Source organism: Phodopus roborovskii, unplaced genomic scaffold (assembly GCF_943737965.1).
Source record: "Phodopus roborovskii unplaced genomic scaffold, PHOROB, whole genome shotgun sequence".
NCBI lineage: Eukaryota > Metazoa > Chordata > Mammalia > Rodentia > Cricetidae > Phodopus > Phodopus roborovskii.
The window spans coordinates 27044355-27071715 of NW_026126525.1; the positions used below are offsets into that span (position 1 = coordinate 27044355).

The 27361-nt window shown below is 40.4% G+C and overlaps 1 protein-coding gene across 1 annotated transcript in view; it reads left to right on the forward strand.

Moving 5' to 3' along the window:
- The first annotated feature begins 3859 nt into the window (after positions 1–3859).
- Chic2 (cysteine rich hydrophobic domain 2) overlaps positions 3860–27361 on the forward strand; it is a 41461-nt gene continuing 17959 nt past the window's right edge. The window contains exons 1-3 of the mRNA XM_051198369.1: positions 3860–4278; positions 19979–20033; positions 20322–20477. Of these exons, the coding sequence (XP_051054326.1) occupies positions 4160–4278; positions 19979–20033; positions 20322–20477 (330 nt within the window). The 5' untranslated portion in view covers positions 3860–4159. The remainder of the gene's footprint in view (positions 4279–19978; positions 20034–20321; positions 20478–27361) is intronic.

The following is a 27361-nucleotide window of genomic DNA, read 5'->3' on the forward strand; positions in this document are numbered from 1 at the left end:
GGAAGAGAATGTTGTTGATATCAAGGTAGGAATTCTATTCTGGAAACTCACCTGTTTTGAGCTGCTTTAAACCCATGTAGCTCCCAAAATCCCTGTGTCCTAAGGCCACCATCACATTGAAGGATAAAGCTTTAGCATATGGACATTAGGGAAGCTTACAATCAGGTCCACGACACATCATTTTCTCATTTGGTCCTCTATAACTCCACAACAAAGGTTCCAGTTAGGGCAAAGACAGAAAATGCTTAGGAAGATAAATGTGGGGGCTGGAGAGATGGCTCATAGGTTAAGAGCACTGGCTGCTCTTCCAGAGGACCTCGGTTCAATTCTCAACACCCACATGGCAGCTCACAGCTCTCTGTAATTGCAGTTCCAGGGGATCCAGCACCCTCACACAGATATACATGCAGTCAAATCACCAATGCACAAAAATTTATATATATATATATGTATACACACACACACACATATGTGTGTGTGTGGTGGCACATGCTGGTAGGATTTTCTGAAGGAGGCACAGGCAGGAGGATCACAAGAGACATCAGTGAGACATTGAGGAAGTTGGCCATATACCTCAGAAGAGTGGTAAAAGTTATGTGGCAGAATGTAGATTAATAGAAGCACATTAATTTAAGATATAAGCACTAGTTGGTATTCAGCGTAAGCTAAAGACCAAGCTTTCATGATTAATAATAAGTCTCCATGTATTGATTATTGGAGAGCTGGTGGTCCTGAAGAAAGTCTGACTACAGGGTTTCTTTGTGTAGCCTTATCTGTTCTGAAACTCACTCTGTAGACCAGGCTGGCCTAGAACTCAAAGATCCTTCTGCCTCTGCCTCCCATGTGTTGGGATTAAAGGAATAACCACTATCCCACACCACCACTACTGGGCTAGTTGGAGGTCTTTAAATCTAGGAATAAAAGACTCCTCCCCACCTGGGGGGGTGGGGGGAAGGCAGAAGGATTGTCACAAGTTTGAGGACAAGTTCCAGGTCAGCCTGGACTATGAAGTAAGATTCTGTCTCACTCCCACACCCCCCAAAATAGCAGCTAAAATCTTGCCTCCTGGGGTCACTGAGAAGTTGTTTTGTTCTGTTTGTTTTGAGCCATTTGGTCTGAAGGCAAATGTGGACATGAGGAGTAGGAAGAGGAACTCTAAAGGGCAGAAATGTATGCAGGGGTGGGCACTGTGCGCACAGGAAAACTCTTGAAGTAGAGGGGGAACATACCGAAAAGGTTGGTTCATCCTCAGGAAAGGTGGAGGATGTAGTTTGGCAGCAAACAATCCCGGAAGGTTGGGGGTGGAGCTTGGAATTATGATGTCAACTATTATGGAGAAATGCTTGACTCATCTTTCCTCACCCTCTTGGCCTTATTCCCAGGTCTCACGCCCTTTTTCTGACACTGGTAGGTTTTTCAGAACAGGAAGAGTCAAAAAGAAAAGAAAAAGAGCAACTCCTCTTTCCACCTAGGCAGTGGGAGTTAGAATGATCTCTCTGCTTAGACCAACACAAATGCCTCTCCCACACAGTGCCAGTGTGGAGAGCGAAGTCCTCGAAAGTCCTCTGATGCCTAATTCCAATGTTTCGCAATCATGCTGGTCACGAGACATCTCAATCCAGAAAACATGGAGATCCTCCTCCAAGGCCGGATCTGTGGAGGGTGCTGGAGAAGGAAGGGGCTGTTACGGTTTCCTCCATCCAGCTGGAAAGTTCTCAACTGTGTGATCAGCTGTCTCTACTGAAAGGTGAATTCTGGGTCACACACAGCACGAAGGGTGTGGACCCTGATCAGAACAGGCCTATTTTCCCCCTCCTGACTTCCATTTTCCCTCCTGTTTGCAGCCACTTCATTGAGTGTAGTCACTGGCATCTTGGTTAATGCCAAGGAGGAAGTTCAGGAGCTTACTATAACTAATGTTTTAGAGTTGAAATCCCAAGTGAGAGCATCAAATGCACACGGAACCAAGAGAGAGTTCACACAGGGTCTCTGAAACTAGGGATACTTCACAGACATGAAAGCATTACACAATGCGAAAGGATTGTGGTGATCTTCACAGTGGAGAAGCTGGGGAGAATCAGGAATGTTGCCTATGACTCTATTCACTGTGTGCCAGCCTCTCTTCCAAGCATTCCACATGCATCAAGACAACCTGTCAAGTAGCAGGTGGGTGGCACTATTATCTTTAGTTTATTTTAGAGACAGGGGTATATTGTAGCCCAGTCTGGCCTCAAACTGGTTATATAGTGTGACTTTCCATTCCTGATTTCCCTACTTCTATCTCCCAACAGCCAGGGTTCCATAGACGTGTGCCACCATGACCCGCTTTTGTCTTCCTGTTGCACAGGAGAGACCAAGGAGTTAAATGACTTGTCCAGGGTCACATAGTAAGTGATAGATAGACTGAGATTCAAGGTCAAGCTTCAGAATTACCAAACTAAGCTGCTTCCTACAGGTGTGCTCCATTGGGGACCTTGGCATACCCTCTGAACACGTGACAATTACAATTGCTTTCCTCGATGACATGTTACTGCCAGGCACTATCACACACACACACACATCATTCCCACTCATACACATACAATCACACATAGACTGCTTGCCACGTAGCTGGTTCCGTGTTTATTGAATGAATAGATCTGGGAAGGAAGGTATGACACATCAACTATTTTTCCCTTCCTAGCTCACTGCCCATTTTCTTCAACTCTTTCCAGTATTTAGCTGTTTAGCATTTCTCAACCACCCACATTAACCTTTGTACATTTTCTACTTGAATAAAGACCCATAAGTGAACCTCAAGGATGTGAACACTATGTGGAGAACAGTACTGGACACCGGGTCCAGTAAAACTATTCTTTCCTCCCCAGTATAGTGATAAACTCTCATTTCTCCATTGTCCATTTTGTTCTTAGGAGTCCTGTCCCTGTGCTGTTTGTATGCCTGGCAGACTCTTGAATATGAAACCAAGTCCAAGGTGCTCCTCCCTCCCCTTTTCTCCCTCTCTTCCACCTCTCCTCCCTTTCTTGTGGAAGAAATTGGTAAGGTTTTAATGGAAGAGGACAGCTTATCTTTCGTTAGGGAGCTGAGGCAATGAACTGAATTTTCTTAATTGGAACCCGGAGAATCTGTTAACTTTGTTTTATAGTATGATGATGCAATTTCTTGTTTTGTTTTTCGAGACAGGGTTTCTCTGTGGCTTTGGAGCCTGTCCTGGAACTAGCTCTGTAGACCAGGCTGGCCTCGAACTCACAGAGATCCTCCTGCCTCTGCCTCCCGACTGCTGGGATTAAAGGCCTGTGCACCACCGCCCGGCTGTTTTTTGTCTGTTTGTCTGTCTGTTTACTGTCTCAAGTACCTGGGACTGTACTTGAGAGGGTAAAAGGACAAGGTATTTGCCTTTGGAGATGTTTGGAAGACCAGGTAGAACTGTGGCCAAGAACGCACTGTCCTGTCACTGTCCTGTTGTCAAATTGGGAAAGTCAACCAACTTTGGTTGGCGTGTACTAAATGCACCGACAAACATTGAATCAGATGATTAAGGCGGCGGTCCCACGCAAGAGAGGCCCTCCCTTCCAGCCGGGGGCTTCGTCAGCTGTCGTCGTTTGGACTAGAATTGACTTCAGCTTGACTTTCGAGTCGCGCCGGGGTCATCTCCCCCGTCCTCACAGACGCCGTCTTCCGGGTCAGTGACCCTGGAGCCTGGGGGGGCGGGGCCGCGCCGGGTGGAAGCCGAGGAAGAGGCCGGCGTCCCGGGAGCGCGCGAGGCCTCCCGCGTGTGCGCGCCCGCCCACGCTCGCGCCCGTCAGCGCGCCCACGCCCGCCCGTCCGCCCGCCCGCGCTCCCGGGAAGTCTCGCGATGCGGTAGCCGGCTGCTCCTGCTGCGGGTGGCTCTGGCTGTTGCTGTGGTTGCCGGAGTTGCGGCGGCGGCGGCGGCGCTGGCGCTGGCGGGGGTGGCGGCCCCGGCGGATGTTGACATTGTGTTGTTGTTCCTGCCCACGGTAATGGCGGCGGCGGCGGCGGCCGGGACCCGCTCTCCTCAGTAGCCGGAGCCGACACTGCCGAGCGCCAGCTCCGCGGCCTCCGCGCCCGCAGCCTCGCCAGCCGTTCCCCGCGGCCGCCCCAGAGCCAGGGCCCCGGGCGCGGGGCTCGCAGGCGCGGGATGGCGGATTTCGATGAGATCTACGAAGAGGAGGAGGACGAGGAGCGGGCCCTGGAGGAGCAGCTGCTGAAGTACTCGCCCGACCCGGTGGTGGTCCGCGGCTCCGGTCACGTCACCGTGTAAGGCCCCGCGAGGGCTAGGAGAGGCCGGGAGGCGCGGGCTGGGTGGGCCCGGTACCCCTCGGGGTCCTCCTTCCTTGAACCCCTGTCCCGGGTGGCCGGCGCGGGATGGGGCCCTCCTGGAAACGCCGGCGACCAGGAAGTGAGAACTTGCTGTTTCCATTTGTTTAGGACTCCCAAGTGGGGACAGGCACTGTCTTTCCTCTCTCCCTCCCTCCCACAGCCCTGTAGCAGGCCCCACGGTCCTGGGGATGTGTGGGATCCCAGCAGGGAAAATGGTCTGCTTTATGGCCCGTTCCTTCAGCCTAGGAATGGAAGTGCATATAGATTTCTGTGGGATCCGCCTATGTAAACCACCCCCCTCCTCCCGTTATTCTTTGGGACTGTGCCTTACAGTCTGTTGACATTCGGCTCAGAGGTCAGATCTGGCTTGTAAGACCCCAATGACGATTGGTAAATAAGGTTTACCGTCGTGTCTGTCACACATACCCACAGGGCTTCTCAGTTCCCTAAGAGTACATTGCTGCAGAACTTAGTTAAGTCTCTGCCATTATATGTAATAGCAATATATAGGTAGACATAAAAATAGAAAGATACATGTTTGCCATGAATCACAAGTCCTGAAATCGTTGTGCTTTGGGGCACCGGCTCTAGGTTGGCTTCTTGTTTGATAAGGGTTCCTGTAAGGCTTATTGGCAGCATTAAAAGTCCAGTGTTATTCATACAGTACGGGATGAAAGCACCCTGAAAGGTCATGACTAAGAAAGGAATGTGTAGACTTGAAGCACATAATGAGCTGCCTGGAAGGAGGAAGTTTTATAAGTTTTGCAACATTTCCCTGATAAGTCCCTGAGTTGGGGTATCGATACTCCTTCGCAGCTGGTATCTCTGGTTAAAAGTCACAGCTCATGCTTCCTGTACTTGCATGTTGCTTTATCACTGATATAAAAGGGGGCGAGTCTGAAGATGTCTGGAGCACTCTTCATTGTGTTTTGGTGTAGGGCGAGTGGGATGTGTTGAGAATAAGTCAGTGAAACAGTGAGACTTAATCATACGATTGTCAGCAGAGTCCTTGCATTTCTCAGTATTGTTGAGAGCAGTCATACTGACTAGCCGTCTTGTTGTTTGGATATGCTTATGTAATGCTTTGGTTTCTTAGCACCTGTTAAGTGTGCATTTAGGTGACTTAACAGGGTAAAAACACTGCATAATCATTGTCCCAGTGCCTGGGATAAGGGGATGGGACTTGTACCATAATAACAGCTCTGTTTTAACTGTCATCACATGCTTAATTAAGGAATATAGCCAATAATGAATAATACAACTTAAATGTATATCCCAGTGTTTTTACTGTCATAACTTGCTATTTAATTTTTAGTTTGACTCTTAGGACATGTTTCTTCTTGTTTTAAACTTAAGGACTATGGGTGCTTTAAGAAGCAATTATTAACAAACAAATGGACTTAGTGGTACTTGTCTAATACCAGCATTAAGGAGGCAGGTGGATGTGTGAGTTACAGGCCAGCAAAGGCCATATAGAGAGATGCTGGCTCAAAAGGATTTCCAAACTTTTTCATATTGTCTGTGATCATCCTTAAAACCCTCATGTCAAATCAGCTGGCAGAATTGTATTTACAAAGGTTCAGCCAGGGCTGGTGAAGAAGCTCAGTGGTAGAGTGCTTGCCCTGGGTTCAGAACAGCACAACAGAAAGCTTCAATGCAGCTGCAATGTCTCTTCAAGAAGAAGAAAAGCCAAACACTTTGTTGGGTAGGCAAAGTGCTCAGATGGTCAGTAAGTTTTGATTGTAGTCGATTATTTGGACTGGTTAACAGAGTGGAAAATAATTATTGGTTGTTTTTCATCTTATCGTCTGTTGCAATCACCTGGCATTGTGCTTAATAAGCACTAGCCACTTTATTATTATCAGTATTGTAAATAAGTACTGCCATTTGCAAATCTAACAGTGATTCATTTAGTCTAGTTTGTCTGCCCCTTAAAATCATCTGGGGAGCCCCTGCTTTTGCTCCACCCCTCCTCCAGGCCAGTGGTCCACACATGAATGAGGTTCTGGTGCATGAGGGGGTTGGGGGAAGGTCTTGTAGGTAATTCTAATTTGTAGCCAGGAACTCTGCTCCAGACACTGGTGATGGTGGTGTTTGCCCACAGTAGCAGCAAGCCTTCATGTTTGTTATTTTCCTTCCAATAGCCTGGTTGTAACCGTCTTCCGCCACTTATTACCCATGTGTATCTCTTCAGTTCACGTGATGATAATTATGTTCAGACCTTTCTAGGTTAAGGATTAAGTGAGATAATGTATACAAAGAGTGCATAAGTATGTTGCTGTGCTCAGGGAGCACTAGCCTTTATTAATTGTTACCCTCCTCAGGTAGGTTCGACTTTGAGAAAGATTTGCGTAAGGTACAACATTAAGAAGTCAGCATTGGGGCTGGAGAGATGGCTCAGTGGTTAAGAGCACTGGCTGCTCTTTTAGAGGGCCTGGGTTCAGTTCTCAGCACCCACATGGCAGCTTATAACTGTCTGTAATTTCAGTTATAGGGGACCCGACACCTTCACAGACATACATGCAAGCAAAACACCAATACACATGAAATAAAAATAAATAATTAAAAAAAATCAGCACTGCTATTTCAAACCCAACAGTGATTCATTTAGTTAATTCTATCTTTCTTTTTTCTTTTTTTTTTTAAAGTTCTGAAACAGCTTATATATTTGAGAACCTTTGTGCATTAAAAACCTAATCCCATTTTGTGGTGATATAGATTTGTATAGTAATACAAAACTTACATACAGCCACCATGCATAATTTAGGCATACTAGACTGTATAGAAAAGTTAGCACTTACAAAGGTTTTTGAAATCATTGTTCATATGCTATTATAACTATTGAATTTGTTTCATTTTCCTTTCCTTTATAAGTATAAACAGGAAAAGCTATTAATAATTATAGTAAAACATGGGCTGGAGAGATGGCATTTGTTGTTCCTATAGAGGACTGGGTTCAGTTCTCAGCACCCACATGCTAGATTACAACCATCCATAACTCCAGTTACAGAGGATCCAACAGCCTCTTCTGACTTCCACAAGCACTCAACACACCCTTGGGGCACAGACATACATGCAGGCAAAGCACTAATACAGAAAAGTAAAATAAGTCTTTAAACAGTTAAAAATCATAGTAAAATATGTAAGTATACTCCCCTGTTAGCTAAGATGTTAGCTTCTCTTAACCCTTTGAAGGTAAGTGGTATTATAAATTACATTGTCATCTTTAAATCCAGGTCAGACTCAAAAGATTCAGATCTTCTTGTATGCTTGATTTTGCAGTTGAATATTTCTGATTGTAAAAACGTTGTTTATATATTTTTATTTTGTATGCATTGATTTAACTGCACGTATATCTTTGTGAGAGTGTCTGATCCCCTGGAACAGGAGTTGTGGACAATTGTGAGTTGCCATGTGGGTCTTCTGAAAGAGCAAACAATGCTCTTAACTGTTGAGCCATCTCTCCAGTCTGTTTCCAATTTTTTAAAGTTAATAAGCCCACTATTACACTCTATTTTAGGAATCTTTTTATTTTCTTGTGATAATGTTCTTTCTTGATATTTTAGATGGATAATATTTTTTTTTCCATTGTTAGATTTGCATGTAACATTTAAGAAAAATACTGTGTAGACTCATGTTTTGGAGGAACATTATATATGGAAGAAGAAAATGACAAATTCCCATGGTTTCATAGTATTCACATACGTGTAACTTGGAAGACTTGAATTATGAAAGTAGAATTTCTTTTTTTCTTTGACTTCTCACCGTGTAATGAAAATAAGAAAAAAAAAAGTGACAAACATACTAGGTAGTGTTAGTCAGACCAGTTAGTATCCCTTTTTTATTTGAAGGATGTAAGTATATTTATTTCTTTAATAATGGAAAACATCAACATGATTGATTGGTATTCGTGTACAACTTTTTTCTCACATTCACAACTAAACAGATTGGTAAGTCCAGAGGACTCAAACTCTGTCTATTACATGACATGCCACACAGTACATTAGTATTTACAGTTTATTCCAACCCATTTCTTTTATATTCTGAAGCACCTTCATTATGTTGCCTAATGGGACAGAACCACAGGAAAGCCATGGTGCTCAAGGTCAGCTAGCTTCCAGCCAATCAGATTTTGTAGTTGGTGGGCAGCTCTGGAGCCAGGTAGAGTCCAGGGGCTGGGCCCAGACACTGTGAAAGGAACATGTGAATGGTGTAGTTTCCTGAATGACACTGGTTTATAATTTAAAATTTTTGTAGTTCTTTATCTCAGAATAAAATATATTGCTAATTTATTGGGGTCTTTGATTTCAGTTTTTTAAAATTATATTATTTGTGTGAATGTATGTGGGAACATGTGCTCTTGTGAAAGTGAGGGTACCTTCACTGTGGGTCTTTGTCAAGCTTGGCAGCAAGCACTTTTGCCTGCTGAGCCATCTTTGCAGTCCAACTTTGATTTATCATAGGATGATGACTCTGTCTGTTTTTCAAGACAGGGTTTCTCTATGTAACATCCCTGGCTGTCCTGGAACTTGCTCTATAGACCAGGGTGGCCATGAACTCACAGAGATCTGCCTGTCTGTGCCTCCCGAGTACTGGTATCAAAGGTGTGCGCTATGTGCGCCACCATCCTCTGTCTAGAACGATAACTATTTTTTTTTAAAGACTTATTTATTTATTTATTTATTTATTTATTTATTTATTTATTTATTATGAGTGCTCCAGATCTCATTACAGATGACTGTGAGCCACCATGTGGTTGCTTGGAATTGAACTCAGGTCCTCTGGAAGAGCAAGCAGTGATCTTAACCACTGAGCCATCTCTCCAGCCATAGGATGATAACTTTTATGGAATGTGTTTGTATGAAAGCATTTTAATAAAAGTTGAGGAAAATAATTTAAAAGGTAATTCAAAGCTTGTATTAGCTGGGTAACCTAACAGTTATTATAATGTCTTATTTCGTATTCATTCTTTATCTGAATCAAACTTGAAGCTTTCCTAGAGTGGGCATGGCCTTTGATTTCTAACTTAAGTGGTCATTTATTTGTTAAGAAGAAGCTAGATGTGGTGGCACATGCCTTTAATCCCAGTGCTCAGGCAGAAGTCAGCAAACTCTGAGTTTGAGGCTGAGCTGGTCTATATAGTGAGTTCCAGGCCAGCCAGGGCTACATAGGGAAATCCTGTAGAAGAAAGGAAGTAAACTTCAGCAAAATAAATTATACAGGAAGTTAGTTTGATTGAGGATATGGGGGGGGGGAGCTAAGTGTTTTAATAGGACAACTACTAAGCTTTAATGGGTAAACTTTCTTGAAGAAATGAGAATTACAGAACTGGCTAGTGACTCAGTGAGTGAAATTCCTTATTGCATAAGGCTGGAGACTGGAATTGATCCCTGGATCATGGAGTCATGCAAAGGTTTTGAAAGGAGAGAACCAGTTCCACAGAATTGCCTTCTGACCCACTTGTGCACTATGGCATGCCCTTCCCCTATGAAAATAAATGAGAAATATGGTGATGAGTTGAAGTTTCAAAGTTTTACTGTAGTTGAACTTGAAAATTTACATATGATTTGAATTCAGAGTTTGAAGTTAGATTTGTGCTTACTCAGAGATGAGAAATTGACTAATTTTAATTTTTACATGACTGGCTAAGAAGAATACAGGGACTAAACAGTGAAAAGTAAATTGTGCCTACTTATTTAATAGGTAGTATTCTAAACAATAACTTAAACAATATTAAACAAATTATATTAAACAATATTAAACAAATTAAACAAAATATATTTCTTGATTTGAGAGACACCTTAAGTTTATATTGTTACTAGGTTACAGGCCCTGAGCTGAGCATGAGGCCTGCTGTATACTCAGGAGTCTTTTAATTCAGCAGTAGTGCTGTAGTGACTACTGCATGTTAATCCCAGTGGAGGCAGGAAGACCACTGAGCTTGAAGCCAGCCTGCACTAGAGGTTCTAGCTCACAGGGTGGAGGGGGTGGTGGAGAGAGAGAGAGAGAGAGAGAGAGAGAGAGAGAGAGAGAGAGAGAGAGAGAGAGAGAGAGAGATTGAGAGATTGAAATAGCCGTATCTTGGCTAGTTTAGGTTGTGTGTTATGTGTCCCTGTCCTGATCCCCCCCACTCCCTGACTTTAAGCACAGGCTATCCTCCTGCCTCAGCCTCCATATTGTTGCTGCTTGAGCTGCCTCTCCTGGCAGGGGTTTGATATATTATGTAATTGAGATTTTGTTCTCGGCAAGGGTAAGCCTTCAGTATAACTTGGAACAACTAATGTTCCTGTCTATACACTGCTGTTTTCTGTGTAATGTTGTTTTGCTCACTTGACCCAGTCAGAGTCATCAGGGAAAGTCTAGGATATATGAAGCAGGATCTTGATAGGCTGGTCTTGGACTCCTGGGGGTTATGCTAATTTAGCTTTAGCCTCTCAAGTAATTGGGGGTACAGGCATATCCCACCATACCCTTCTCTAACCTTTTTTTTTTTTTTCTAATGAGATTAGGTGTTTCATATATTAAACATATGTCACACGTAATGGGTAGTGCAGTGGAAAGACTGGTTCTTGACATCGGTCATAACAGTTTCAGCTCTTGGATCCTTCTTAACTACAGTATATGAACTTTTCTGAATGTAACTTTTCTCACCTGTAGAAGGGGAACCTCCCTACTTTGGAGGTTAGGTATGAGATTTGGAAATACAGCTTAATTTTATGACTTGGACCCATTGTAGACATTCAACAAATTATTATTTATCATGATTTGATTTTTATTCCTGTGTATACATTTTGTGGCTAGTTTTTACCATTTGAAAAGAAGAAATTGGTCCAGAATGTGATATATTACTTCCCTGCTTTATTTGTACTTTTTGGGTTTTTGAGACAGGGTCTCTGTGTAGCTCTGGCTATCTTGGAACTATATAGACAGACTCCTCCACCCACTCTGGGAGTTTTAGGTGTGTGCCAGCAGGCCTGGTTGTGTTTCCTACTAAAACAAGATCTTGAGCATAAATCAGATGATTAGATTTACCAAAGGAATATTTACTCAAAAGATGACCAGCCTTGTCTACAGAGCAAGTTCCAGGACAGGCTCCAAAGCAATACAGAGAAACCTTGCCTCGAAGAACAAACAAACAAACAAACAAACAAACAAGACATTATCAGAAGGGTTCCTGGATGTTGTGTTGGTTTGAGACCACCCTCCTTGAATGGCCCTTTCTTCAGATTCTCATGTGTAGACTACTGCCTTCAGTTACCTTCCATCTAGCTAAACTGTTGCACTTCAAATGGAAACCAGTCTTATAAGGCTATATAAAGTAAAAAGTTTATTCTAGATATTGCATTTAGGTACTAAATTTTTTTTTTTTTTCGGTTTTGGTTTTTCTAGACAGGATTTCTCTGTGTAGACTTGCATGTATGGAACTCAATCTGTAGACTAAGCTGATCTCTGCCTTCCAAATGCTAGGGTTAAAAGCATGTACTACTAAACTGGCTCTAGTAATTTATTAACACCTTATATTTGGTATAATTTTTTTGTTTGTTGTTGTTTGCACACCTGGTTTTCGTGGTGCTGGGGAGCAGGCCCTGGGCTTCATATACTCTAGACAAAAATGACCAGTTTCCTGTGTCTCCCTCTCCACAGGTATTAAGTTCCCGTTTTATGCCAGATGTTAGACAGCTTCTGAAAGACACTAAGAGTCTGCGTGTAGTTTACAGCTAGTAGATGAGTTATAAGTACAAAGGGGACCAGTGAAGAGTGCTGGGATTGAAAAGAATGTGAATTGTTAGGGAAAATGTTGTTTAGGAAGGATAACACCATCTTATGAAGAATATACCTGAGTATAGAAGATACTGAGATAAAAACCCAAATAAATCTGAAGAAGAGTTATATTATAGCTAGAACATAAAGAAAGCAGGGTTGTGCCTTGAAATGAGACTAGGGAATTCAGCAGGGGCCAGAGAGGAGTGTAAAATGATTAGAGTGATTCTCGTGTGTGTGTGTGTGTGTGTGTGTGTGTGTGTGTGTGTGTGTGTGTGTGTGTGTGAGTGAGAGAGAGAGAGAGAGAGAGAGAGAGAGAAACAGTAAGCTTAATTAATTAGGTTTATTTCCAGGGTTATGAATGAAAGGGCATCTATCTACAGGAGCACATTGTACCTTAATGGCTCCACTACTGAGGAAAATGTTAGAGTGAAGCTGAAGAGACTGTTAACGTAATCCAGGTGAAACATGAGAGTGACCTGGCTGGGTTCGTGGTCAGTAGGTAAAGGAGGTATTACATACAGTTGTAGGTATAAAACATTGGATTTTCAATCTTCCCATAAGATATAGAAAAACAAAGCAGGGACTACCTTTACCATCTGATTTTTCACTTATGTAAGTGTGGTCCACTTGGTTTATTTGATTTAATTTTGGCTCTGTGATGGATGAGGTCAAAGAACTGGGAACTATTTTTAATGACATCTGGACCTCCTGCTGCCACAAGCAGCTAATGTGCCAAGAGAGCAAGCAGCCTTTGCCAGTCTGTAGAGGAACTTCCTCATGATTTCCAAGTGAGGACCTTTGTGGGATGATAATCTTTTACTACAGTGTGTGTGGTGTTTGACAACTATCCGTTCCTTAGATTTCAGGGAAAGATATACATTTTAAGCTGACTTAGAATACCATGGTCTGAAATGTTCTAATGGGTCCTGAAAAAAGGTTCTTTTTCTGAGTTTTAAGTTCTTCCATGTAGCTTACTTAGGGTAGAGCTGGCTGGACTTTGATATAACTTCCCTCTTTGCCTTTTGTTGATCACAGACATATAAAGACATATAACAAGGTTCCCCCAGCCTGGAATTCATCTAGTAGTTCCAACTGGCCTTAAGCCTGCAGGGTTCCTCCTGCCTGCCTCTGCTTCCAGAGTGCAGGAATTGGAGGTGTGTGCCTGGCAAGCGCCTCCTGTTTTCTCCTTGCTTGCATTGTGGTTATTTTATTTATTTATTTATTTTCTTTTCTTTTTCTTTTTTTTTTTTTTTTTTCTTTTTTTTTGAGACAGGGTTACATTGTGGTTATTTATGGTGAAGTCATTGTTCATTGAAGGGTTCTTAACGTATTTAGCCTTCCTTTTTTAATAGTAGGAAATATTATTTATAGTTACGATTTTTAGTCGCCTATTGTGTTAGTAAGCTTTCTATTACTGTAACAAAATGCCTAGAGTAATTAACTTAGAAAGTTGTATTTTGGCTTACAGTTTTGAGATTTCACGCACACTCACATGCACACCCATAGAGAGGGAGGGAAGAATGAAGGACTGACACTATAAAAGTGGACTCTACCAGCAGTCCTCTTACTGCTCTTTCAGAGGACTTGGGCTGGATTCCCAGCACCCACATGGCAGCTCCCAACTGGCTGTATATAACTCGAGTCTCAGGGAATCCTGTGTCTTCTGGCCTCTTGCCAACAGGCACACACACGGTACATAGACTACATGCAGACCAAACACCCATACACCTAAAATAAACTTTAAAAAAATTACTTTTTAGTTTAATGAATGAGATTATACCTCCATGGAACTGAACAAACCTAAACATGGTCCAGAATATAGCAACTGTAGGGGTTTGTTTTTGTGTTTTCTGGTTGAGTCCACGTTTAGTGTCAGGCCTGTTCCACTCTCACCCTACACCCCCACCGTGTGTGTGTCCATCTGTCCAAGTCCAACTGTAGAGGTTTATATCTTCTTTCATTCCTTGTTGAGGGGTGCTGATACTCACATACTGACATGGCTTCCATAGCTAATGATTTCATCTCCAAAAATAGTTAAAAATCTGATTCCATTGAGTTCAAAGTCCAACATTAGGAAAAATGTTCTGCCTTCATTTACTGTCTTTATATTCCATGTTTTAAGTTTGTGTCTGAAATTTCTAGCTCATAGGTGCATATTTCTAAATTCATAGCAATGGAATGTAGAATCCTGTGACTCTGGGTTCCTATAGGTTGGGTGTCTAAGAGGAGTGTCAGATTAGAATTTCTCTTTTCCAAAATTGAGTTCATAACTCTCTGTTGAGAGCAGCTTTCCTGTTGTCAGTCGATGGTAGATCCAGCAGTAAATCTTTCAGAGACTTCATTATGTATGTATGTGTGTGTGTGCTGTGAATTTGTGGGTACCCGAAGAGGCTAGAAGAGAATGTTGGATCCTCTGCAGTGGCAGTTATTAGCCACTGGCTATGGGTGCTTATTCTAATTCTAGTTTGTTCTCTGTTGGTGTGATAAAAACCATGATCAGAAGCAACTTAGAGGGGAAAAGATTTAATTGGTTTACAAGGTAGAGCTTCTAGGGAAGCTGAAGCAGGAACCTGGGGGCTAAAACTGAAACAGAGACCATGGAAGAATGCTGTTTACTGATTTGCTTCCGATTTATTCTAGGTGTGTTTCTGACCCTTTGTATAGACTAGCTCTTTATGGGTACTTGCTTCTGATACCCAGAACCTGGGTCCTTCTCATCTTCTATCTCTGTCAGTTAGAGACTTATTCTCCTTGCCATTATGCCACATTTTTATTTTTTCCTGATTGTCTTCTGTCAGAACATGAATTAACCAGACATGCTAGAGTACAAACTTACTTATTTGCAAATTTATTTATTTATTTGCAACCAGGATTTGCTATGTGGCTCTAGCTGGCCTCATGACCTCAAGTCTTCTCTCCCACTTCAGTGATCTTAATTCTATGTTTACTGTAGTCACATTCCTCTACACTCACTCTAGAATATAAACTTCCTATAAAGAGAGAAACCCTCAGTAAACTACTTTTTATAAAAATAAAGACTTAAAAAACATTTTCCATTTTATAGCACCTATCCTAGGTGTAAGTTGAACCCTTAAATCTTGCAGGTTTTTTGTTTATTTTGTTTAAATTTGAGGAGCGGGGTATGGTGGTATACAGCCTTTAATCTCAGCATTTGGGAGGCAAAGGCAGGAGAATCTCTTGAGTTCAAAACCTGCCTGGTCTACATGGCAAATTCTAAGACATCCAAGGGTCTCCAGAGAGACTCTTTCAAAACAAAATTGAGAGAGTTGGGCCCATGAGATGGCTCAGTGTGTAAACATGACTGTTATCCAAGCCTGGAACCTGAGTTTGATCCCTGGAACCCTGGGATAGGTAGAAGGAGAAATCCCAACCCCACAGAGGTGTTCCCTGACCTCCCTATGAGCTCTGTGGCACATATGTGCCCAAGAATGCATAGTCTTAGGGTTTCTGTTTCTGTGATGAAACACCATGACCATAGCAATCTGGAGAGGAAAGGGTTTATTCACTTTGTACTTCCACATCATTGTTCATCATTGAAGGAAGTCAGGACAGGAACTTAAACAGGGCAGGAACCTGGAGATGGGAGCTAATGCAGAGGCAATGGAGGAGTACTGCTTACTATCTTGCTCATCATGTCTTATTTAGCTTGCTTTCTTAGAGAACCCAGGGGGCTGGGCTTTCCCCCATCAATCATTAAGAAAATGCCCTGTAGCCAGATCTAATGGAGACATTTTCTCAATTGAAGTTCTCTCCTTTCAGATAATTCTAGCTTGTATCATGTTGACATAAAACTAGCCAGCACACACACCATACAAAACACACATAATAATAAAGTTTAAAAAGGAGGGGGAGGAAGCCGGGTGTTGGTGATGCATGCCTTTAGTCCCAGCACTTGGGAGGCAGAGGCAGGCGGATCTCTGTGAGTTCCAGGCCAGCCTGGTCTACAGAGCAAGTTCCAGGACAGGCTCCAAAGCCACAGAGAAATCCTGTCTGGAAAAAAGAAAAGAAAAGAAAACAAACAAACAAAACCAAAAAGCAAACAACAACAACAAAACAACAAGAAAAACCAATGAGGGGGAGAGAGATTATGACAGGAGGGTTACTAGTTCCATACCACACTAACTAAACTATATAGTGAGACCATGCCTCAATAAATAGTAAGTTAATTAAATTAAGTTAAAGATGGCACTAGGATGAAGCTTTGTTAGAAAGTGGTTGCCAGGGCTCTGGATGTCATCCTTAGTGCTGTAAAAACTAATAACTTAGGACAGCACAGCATTAGCTCTTTGGTTTGCTGTCTTATCTGAGACACATAAAATTGCAGGGAAGACCTACTTTTCCAATAATATGATGAATTGCTATTTAAACCAGGATTAGAATCCAGGCATTCCCTCTACATTGTCTTACTCTTCCAGCTGCACCATATTAGCCTTTTGTACTTGCCAATTTTTGTCTTACCTAATTGGATTGCTGGCTGCATGCTTGCCATTTCAGTTGTAAGCCTGCTGTTACTGCTTAGCTTTCTTGAAAACAGTATGTTCTCCATACCCTGTTTTCTGCATTCTACCTCCTGACCTTGATTGGTAAAAAGTTGGAAATTTCCAGGGGCTTTATGGGTGGAGGACAAGAGGAAGGGCTCATTGGTTAAGAGGACTAATTATTCTTATGGAAGACCTGGGTTCAGTTCCCAACCTTCACATGGTGACTCACAACCATCCCTAGCTCTAGGTTCAGGCAATCTTGAGATTCTCTTCAGAAACCCTTGGGCACCATGCACACACATGGTGAGCAGACATACATGCAGGCAAACATTCAAAAACATAAAGTAAGTAAAACTTCTAAAAGACAAAAACAATGGAAAGGTAGGTAAGAGTCTTGGCCCAATTAACAACTTAAAAAGAGCACTTGATGTGTAATCAGTAGACACACATGGGACCTCAGCACCTATGAGCATGCTTGTGACTCAGGCTGCAAGAGGAGCAGAGACTGGAGAATTGGGGAACTGTGTTGTATCACACTAGCAGAGAAAGCAAACCCAGGTTCAGAAGAATAGGTGGAGAGAGGTAGAGTAGGGTACATAGAGACACATCGGTATAAATAAGCATTAAAACTTCAAAACCAAAATGACAGGTAGACCTTAAGCCAGGTGCCTCCTACTTTCCGTTTTAAAACTCTTAGCTTAGTAATCTCAGCACTCAGGAGGCCTGAGGCAGGCAGTTTAGATGAGTGTGAGCCTGGTCTACAGACAATGGGGGAGGGGATAGTGGTCCACAGAGAAACCCTGTCTCAAAAACAAAAACAAAAAACCAAACCAACTAAACAGAGAACTTTAAATTGTTTTGGTTGGTGGTTTTTTTTTTTGTTGTTGTTTTTTTTTTTTTTTTTTTTTGCTTTAAGACATGTAGCTTGGGCTGACAGTGAACTCCCTCTGTAACTGCAGGTGACCTTGAATTCCTGATCTTCCTGTCTCCACTTCTGAGTTCTGGCATTGTAGATGTGTGCCACCACACCTAGTTTATGCAGTGAATAGAGGTTGAACTCAGGGCTAAATGTATGCTAGGCAACTTCCTGAGTGTTACTACCTGAGCTATGTTCCCAGCCCAGAAACACACTCTAAAGAGACTAGAATTACCTTTAAATATAGGCATGTCTCTTGTATGTACATTTCCTAATTCTGTCTTAAAAACAAAATTCTCATCTGTTTTTTCCTTAATATTTTAATCTTTTTCTATGAAGATTACTTAAAAATTGGGAAGTTGTATTTTCCAATGAAGCAGAAAATGAAACTTATGATTATTACGATGCAAAAGGGCTCATGTCTTTTGTGTAATTTTTTTTCTTTCTGTTTCTTGGTGTGTGTGTTTATGTTTATTGTGTGTGTTGTATGTACTTTTGTAATATAGTTTATAAGTATGCATTTGAGTGTATGTATGCATGTGTGTGTGTTATATGTACTTCTTATGTAGTATGTGTATGTACATACATGCACATTGAGACAAGAGGTGGACATGGGCAGTCTCCTGTATGGTGCTCACTCTGCCTTTATTTTCTGAGATTGAAACTCACTAAATCTGAAGCTCAGGTGCTCCTCCTGTTTTATCCCCCAGGGCTGTGTTTACAGGTGCTGGAGCCTGGCTTCTTATGTGTGTTCTGGGGATCCAAATTCAGACTCAGGCCAATGTCCTTAGTCCTATATTTACATTTAGCCTTAAATACTTAATAGATTTTATTAGTATTTTATGGAAAACATGAAAATAAAGAAATGCTATCCATAATCTTCATTTTCTAGGATTTACTACTGTCAGTATTTGGATGGATTTGATTTCATTTTTTTATATGTCAATAACATTAAAATTTAGGCAATAATATTTTAATTTTATGTTTTTCATTAAGGGTTATATCAGGAATATTTGCCACTATCATTATGGAATCTTAAAAATATGAATGATGAAGCTTTATTAGATTATATTAAAAAAAAACACTTAAGGGGGTTTAAGCAGTAGGATTTTATTTTATTTAAGAATGCTTTGGGGGATGGGGCTGGAGCATTGGCTGTTCTTCCAGAGGACTTAGGTACAATTCCCAGACCACGGCGGCAGCTCACGGCTGTCTATAATTCTAATTCCAGGGGACCCAACACCTTTACACAGACATACACATAGGCAAAAATACCAGTGCACATAAAATTTTAAAAAAGGATATATATATATATATATATATATATATAAATTTTTTTTTTTTTTTTAAAGAATGCTTTGGGAACTAGGAGGGACAGAACTCCATGATCATACAGCTGGACTTTGTGGTTTTGCTATTTCTCTCTGTAATGTCTTTTGCTCCCTGGTCTAATGCTCTGTCATGGTGACTTTTTTATTTGGTCAGTCTAGCTTCTGTTGCAATGGGAACTACTGACTACTTCTCCTTCATTTGACAGTTTCTGCTTTCTACTTACTGTCTGCTGTTTGTTCTTGACTTTCAGGTGTCATAATTTCACTGTATCTTGCCTTAAACTTAAGTCCGTTTTGTATATTTCAACTCTTACTCATGAAACCATCTGTTTATTAATAACCTTAACCTTACATCCAGATACACCAGAGAGAGAACGAAAAAAAAAATCTTGAGTTGTACAACTCTGTTGGAGCCTACCACCCCTTGTGCTGCTAGCCAGTCCTAGAATTAAATGATCTGAAAGCAAATGCCCATTTGTGGGCTCATTGTCCAGCATACAGAGGTCCTAGTTAGTTGGTCAAGTGATGAATGGGCCTGCTTAATGAGCTATCTTGTCTAGTGTATGTGGTTTTAGTTTAATACATTATCAGATGTGGTGTTATTAATATCATTGTAAAATGCTTCTATCACAGTTTTCGCTCTTTAAAATAGCACTACAAAAGTAGAAAGCAAGAAAAATAAACATTGAACAAATATTTTTGGTTAAGAGTAAAATAAATTGAAGTAGCTGAATTCTTATAGTTTTTGTATTTAAAAGATAAAAATGAACTATGAGTTCAAAACAGTGAAAGCTAGAAAATTTGCTATCTGAATAAAATATGCTCTGATGCTTTAAGGTATATGTGATAGCATCAATGAAATAAACCATCTTTTACTTATATATTGTTGGTTATTTAGCATTGTCCCCATTATATAAGTTTTGATTCCACTGGAAAAATCATTGTGTGCTACATTTTGTAAGTTGCTTATTATAATGATTTTGTCTTAGACTTCATTCTGTCTTAGACATTATGTGGAGGGGTCCAGTTCTGTTCACTCCACCTTTAATTTGGGTTAGGCATTCAAGCTTTTGTTCTGTTGCCACGGTTCATGTAATAACATATCTTTTCTTTTTTGAAAACAGATTTGGACTGAGCAACAAATTTGAATCAGAATTCCCTTCTTCATTAACTGGAAAAGTGAGTGTCTCTTTTTCTGTTTTGGTTTTTGAGACAAGTTTTCTCTGTGTAGTCCTGGCTGTCCTGGAACACTCTCTGTAGCCCAGGCTGGCCTCTAACTCAGAAATCACCTACCTTTGCCTCCCAAGTGCTAAGATTAAGGTGTGCACTACCACTACCCGGCCAGTATATCTTTTATGGAACTACTATATATATCTCAAATTAGTTTTCCTTAGAAATTAAAAAAATGTGTGCTGAGACCCATTTATGGTCATTCATCATCTCAGTTTCATTTCTTCCTTCCTTTAGGTAGCTCCTGAGGAATTTAAAGCCAGCATCAATAGAGTGAACAGCTGTCTTAGGAAGAATCTTCCTGTGAATGTGCGGTGGTTGCTTTGTGGCTGCCTGTGTTGCTGCTGCACATTAGGCTGCAGTATGTGGCCAGTTATTTGCCTCAGTAAAAGAGTAAGTTGAATTACATCTTTTAATTTACTTTAAGTGTGAGACAAGCCTTATTTTTAACCTTTTTTTCTGTTGAATGAACCACACATTCTGAATATTGTACAAAGGTATATCTGATCTAGTAAAGCAAGGTTAATTAAGTAGATTATCATATAACCAAATGTTATAACATAGTTATACAGAAACTGCTCATAATTTTTGTGCCTTAGGAAATTAAGCTCAATGAAAAATGCAGCACTGTCTGCATATTAATAGGAACTAGAGTGGCCCAATGTTCAAGGATGTTGGGTTCATCTCTACCACTTACCTCTGGGTCTATGGACATAGTTCTTATCCTCTTTAAATCTGGCTGGTATGACTGTAAAATGATAATATTCACCTATGATTTGAGCAGAATTACTGGGAAGATATAATGAAATCTTATTTATAAAGCTCTAAGCCGAACAGCATATGAGAAATTCTGTCAGCTTCAGTGTTATTTCAGATACACAAGAGAACAATTTAAAGGAAGAAACATATACTTTGGCTCGTGGTTTTAGAGATTTTAGTTCATGGACTGCTGTGTTAGCTCCATTACTTCTATGCCTGTCCAAGCAAAAATGTCACTGTGGCCGAGCAGAGCTGCTCGCCTTATAGTTGCCACACATCAGAGAGGGAAGAAGGGATTGAACAAGATGAGTGTAGCCTCTGAGAATAGAGCCCTACTCATTCTACTAGGTCCATCTCCAGACATTTGAAACACCTTCTAAAAGGCCACCGTATTAAGAATCCGTAAGTGGTTTAGTCCATTGATTAGGTTGAATTCCTTATGATCCAAATCATCTTTCATTGTACAGGATCTTCCAAGCAAGTACTTTAGCATTGATTGAGCTCTCCACAGCTCTCCATCTACTTTTTAAATTTTTATTTTATATATGTGAGTGTTTTGGTTGTATGTATTATATACACCACATGTATCCCCGGTGCCTGGGAGATTAGAAGAGGGCATCAGATTCCATGGAACTAGAGTTATAGCTACTTTGAGCACTCTATATGAGTGCTGGGAATTGAACTCTGGTTCTCTATAGGAGCAGCCAGTGTTCCCAACTACTGAGTCCTCTTTAGTCCCTAACAAATGAACTTTTGGAAGGAGACTTCAAATCCAACACATAATAGAAGTTGTCAGTAAAGACTGACTAACATTACTAGTATGAGAGTACCCATGGAGAAAATAAAATGGTTACAGTAAGATAATAGGGAACTCAATTTTGTACTTTATAGGTTCTCTATGATGAATATTTACCAACTCTGTGATTAGGAAAAATAATCTAAAGACTTGATTTTTGCTGCTTTTAATGAAAATATTCTAAGATGTTGGTTATAGATATGCCAAAATAATGCAAATTAAAAGTTGTTTTATTTTTTATTTATTTATTTTATTTTTTCAAGACATTGTCTTACTCTGTAGATTTGACTGGCCTGGAACTCACTATGTAGAGCTTGCTAGCCTTGAACTAAGGAGATCTGCCTGCCTCTGCTTCCCAAATGCTCTAAGCGTGTGCCATCATGCCCAACATAGCAACCTTGTTTTTGTTATCTTCAAAAATATATATACTTACACATATGAAATTGAAATAATATTCAGCCACATATGAAATCACAGCAATTAACCAGGCAGTGGTGGCTCACACCTTTAATCCTAGCACTAGGGAGGCAGCCTAGTCTACAAAGCAAGTTCCAGGACAGGCTTCAAAGCTAAAAAGAAACCCTGTCTCAAAAACAAAAAACAAACAAAAACAAAAATCCCAACACTCAAGAGGCTGAGACAGGAAGATCTTGAATACATACATAGTAGTTAAAGGCCAGCCTGGAAAACCAAAAGTGGCCCTGGGGGTGGGAGAGCCAGTTAGTCAAGTTGACGTGAATGTTTTTCTATGGAAACATTTAATTTTGGTGGCAAATAATGGCAAGGAAATGAAAGAAACCACATTTAATTTATACTTGATTCCCATTATAAAATTAGAGGTATACTCTGTTGAAAAATTTGAGCTAATATATTTTATTGATAGAATGGACATGATGCCTTTATGATAAAATTACTTATGTATTATTTATTTTAACATTAGAAATATTTACATTTCTTTAAAGGTTTTTTATTATTAGTGTGCTGAGCCAGGGAGGTGCGGGTGCCATAGCAAGTGTGTAGACGTCTGGGGGGGGGCACTGGAGTGGGCTCCCCCACCTTTAAGGGGGCTACTGAGCATGTGTAGCAGGGGCTTTTTTTTTTTTTTTTTTTTTTTTTTTTTGCTGGCTCTACTTTCTTAAGACTTTTTTACCCCCATAATTCTTGCCAGATTATCTCTAGGTCACAAAGAATCTGTCTCTGGTGGCCTTGGATCCACAGTTGCTGTCTTCTTAATTTAGGCCCTCTCACTGCCTTCCTGCCATTGTTTGAATGGCTGCCCAGCTCATTAGGTTGCTTTTGCTGTCATGTGACCCACAGGATTGATGGCCTTTACTTTTTGGATCTAGCCTTTTTGTTTGTTTGAGATTTTTTTTCCCTTTTTCCTTCCTTTCTTCCCTCCCTTTCTTCCTTTTGCTTTTTAAATAATATGAGATACTTTAATATATGTATGGTATATTTAGAAGACAAAGGTAAACCACCTTATACTTCTTTACACATTTTAATAAACTTAAAATCCATTTTGACCTGACTGCATGAGATTCTTTAATTTTGAAACATAAATGGTGCTTTTTTTTGGTTAGTTTTTCTTTAAGGTAAGTTATTGGTTGCTTCAGGAAGTGTGACCTGTTCGTTCTGTAGTGTTTGGTGCAAGATTCCTATCTGTATATGTGACTAGGTGGAACCTTTATTTTGTGCATGTAATTTTTTTTTTTTTTTTTGTTTGGGTTTTGAATTTGGAGAGGGTCTCATGTCGCCTAGGCTGGCTTCAAATTCACTGGATGAGGATTTCTTCCTGCTTTGCCTCCTGTGTGCTAGGATTACAGGTACATGACCTGCTTGATTGATGTATTTAACTTTTATATGGTGTCTAGTGAGCATAAAGAAGTTGCATAAAAGAAGCTATACATTTCTCTGTCTTGAGTATAAACTGTTCTGTAGCATATTGTGGATGTATGGAGAGTAGAGCACCTTTGTAAGATGGAGACAGAATATTTAGGGATTTCCAACCCTTAATTTGTCTTGGACTACTTTGGTAGTCTAAAGAAGCCCATAAATTCTATCTTAGTGTAATATTTAATATATTATTATTAAATATAGTATAAATATTTAATTAAATATTTTTGACTACAAAGAAACTAGTTATGTAGCAAACAACTAAGATATGAAACTGGAAACTATTCTATTTTAAGATTGTTTGGGGACAACTCAAAATACCATTTAGTGAATGGTAGTGACAAAAGGCTGGTAATGTGTAAGCTGTGGATGAATTCACCAAAGAAGTAGAAAAAGATGATTTCATAAAAGAAAGGCAAAAGCTACAGTGCACTCCAGTCCTAACACTCCAAAAAACGTTGACCAAAGGATGTCAACTCTTGACTGCTATTATGATCTTTTTTTGCTATGGACCTCTGGACAGACTGGATGCCCCATTTACCTCTCCCCTCATAACAAGACTTAAGGGGACATGTAGCATGAATAATAAAAATCCAGAGGCAGATATTAGGGTTCAAGCTGAAGATCAGAAAAGCAAAGCAGCCAGCCACTAGAGAGTTCTTACCTCTACCAAGGCTGGGTGATGTTGTCCTCCGTGTGACTGAAGACTGAATACTGACTGGGACCCTGAGTTCTTGCCATATATTCCTCCAGTGCTTGGATTAAAGGTGTGTACCATCACTGCCTGGCCTCTATGGCTGTGGCTTGCTTTGCATTCTGATCTTCAGGCAGGCTTTATTAGATCATAAGTAAAATATCACCACAGAGAAGAATCCAACCAAGTTACAATGCCCCTTTAGCAGAAACAGCTAAATCAGTCATTATCCATTACCACTAAGTTGAGTCTCAAATCTTTGGGGTTTGGAGGGGAAGTGATAAGGTTAAAACTAATGCTAGGGAAATACAAATAAGAGTGCTTACAGGTGGGATATGAGACAGTCAAAGTAACCAAGAGGAAGCTCAGGGTTCTGAGAAAAACAGTGCTGGTCTCAGCAAGTCCCATTGGCTTCTGTGGAGCCCCTTCCTGGAGAGCATAGTAAGGAACTATCGCTCTTTTCCTGCAAAGCAAGCTCAGCTGTGTATAATATATATACAGTAAATACTCTTATACGTGGCCCTGGACCTAATGCATCTATTGTAACACTGAATTGTGGGTAGGATGATGTCTCTGAAAGCTTCCACGTACTCCAGGAACATAACCACCCACATGGTAGGCAAGATAATGACAGATGATAGACCATGACTATGGGCCCAGGAACCAGGGGTGGGTCTTATCCTTCTGTCTTGGCTTACTCTAAAAATAGACTTTGCTTGATCTAAAACAAAACCCCACAAAACAACCCAAGAAACCTAAAAATGCTTTAAAACAAATTTATCAAATTGTTCTTTATTAATGTATACAGATAAGATAGCAGATCCAAGGTAATGTGGTCTGATGGGAAGAATCTGATTCTGTAAGCAATCAAAGCACCATTCCTGTAGGTTTGTACACTCAGAGCTAAAGGAGATACAGTACATTTCAACTGGAGGTCAGAGATCAAGATGCATTTTTATTCCTGTCGGCTTTGTGGTCTTCAACAGTTCTATCTAGATATTCCTTGTGAGGAAACCTTGAGGGGCCAGTGGTGGTGGTGCAAGCCTTTAATCCTAACACTTGGGAGGCAGAGGCAGACAGATCTCTTTGAGTTCAAGGACAGCTTGGTTTATAGAACCAGTTCCAGGACAGCTAGGGCTACATCAAGAAATCTGTCTCCAACAAAGAAAAAAATGAAACTTTGAGGGATAAGGTTGTGACTTAGTTCAGTCCCTAGCACTGCATTCAAAGTCTCTCTCTCTCTCTCTCTCTCTCTCTCTCTCTCTCTCTCTCTCTCACACACACACACACACACACACACACACACACTCCTGCCTACATTGATTAGGGCATTAGTATTTAAAAATGAACCAAAATGCTGCCTGATCATTAGCTTGTGAACCTCTCTTGTCTCTGCATTTGTGACACACAATCTGTTTAGATGGCTCTGAATGTTTCTGACTTCAATATAAATCAGGACCAAAGACATACTTTATTATGCAGCTCAAAGTTCACCTTCACATATTTAGGTAATTAAACTGCTTTGCTTTAAAACTCATTGCCAGCATCCTGGTCTACAGAGTGAGTTTCCAGACAGTCAAGCCTGTTACACAGAGAAACCCTGTCTTGAAAAACAAAACAACAGCACCAACAACAAAAAGACCCCCAAAATTTCATTGCCAGCTGTTCATAGTGACACACACCTTTCATCCCAGCACTCAAGAGGCAGAGACAGGCAGATAGGCAGATCTTAGAGTTTGAAGCCAGCCTGGTCTACATGGAACATGGCCAGCTAGGGCAACACTGTGAGACTTTGTCTCAAACAGAATAAAACAAAACAAAATAAAAACATCAATTTGGTTTTCCCAGAATGTAGCTTTTGTTCTAGAGTTCATGTCCACAAACTATTATTATATGTTATTATATGTTTTTTTTTTGTCTTCTAGATTGTCTTTCTTGTAAGACTACCTACCTTTCTTTGTTTTTGAAAATTATCTTTGATAAATTAAAAAAAATCTATTTTAGTGTAATGTTTTATAATTTATATATGTATTAAGTATATATTTACAAAGCTACTCTTAATCAAGGTACATAACAGTTTTTTCAAAACCCTTCCTTGTACTGGAGGTCACCGATGCATCCCTACAGTTTTGTCTTTTCTAGAGCATTATATCAGTGAAATTGTCTATTTATGTAGTCTTTTTATCCTGACTTTAGCTCAGCACTTTTGAAATTTACCTATTTTGTTAGTAGTTTATACCTTTTTTATTAGGAGCTGTTTCCATTATATATATGCTCCATTGTTGTATGGATGTGCTTTCACAGTTTGTTTATCCATTCATCACTTGGAAGTCATATAGGATTGTGTGTGGTTTTGGTGATTCTGAGTAAGGCTTGCTTTATTTTTATGTGAATATAGGAGTGGAATTACTACATCATGTAGTATAATTGGGTGCTTTATTTTATGAGAAACTTTAAACTCTTTTCAAAAGTGGGGAGATAATTTTGCATTCAAGTGAGCATTGTGAAGGAGTTGCAGTTGTTCAGTGTCCTTGCCAGGATATGGTAATGTTTAGATACGACATGATACTTCTAGTTTGCCTTGCTCTTGTAAGTAATGATACTGTGTTTATTTTCCTTTTGTAATACTGAGGGCTGTGGGATGTAGCTCAGTGGTAGAGTGCCTTTCTACTAAGTGCAAACCTTCAGCCTCTAGCACCACAAAAACTAAACAAAGCAAGAAATAAAAGATAAGTTTGCTGAAACAAATTACCCTCTTCCTCCTGTTTTTGACATTGTGTCTTACTGTGTAACTCCGGCTGGCTTCATATTTAGAAAGGTCTACCTATTTTTGGATTCCCTTGTGCTGAAATTAAAGGTCTATCCCATCATGCCCAGCCTTTTTCTTCTTCTTCTTTTTTTTTTTAAGAGTGCAAATCCATTTTTATTTACATACTTGTCATTAGTTTCAGTCTTTGAGGGATATAGCATCACACAGGTTCTTGTTCAATGGCCTTAGCAGGAAGTTTACTTTGGAATTTGATACAAATCATACACTGTTTCCATGGGCCCTGATAATCTCAATTTATACTGACTTTGTTCAGTTTGTCACAGGGAGGATTATGGTATTGTTTGCTTTGAACAAATCATATCTCT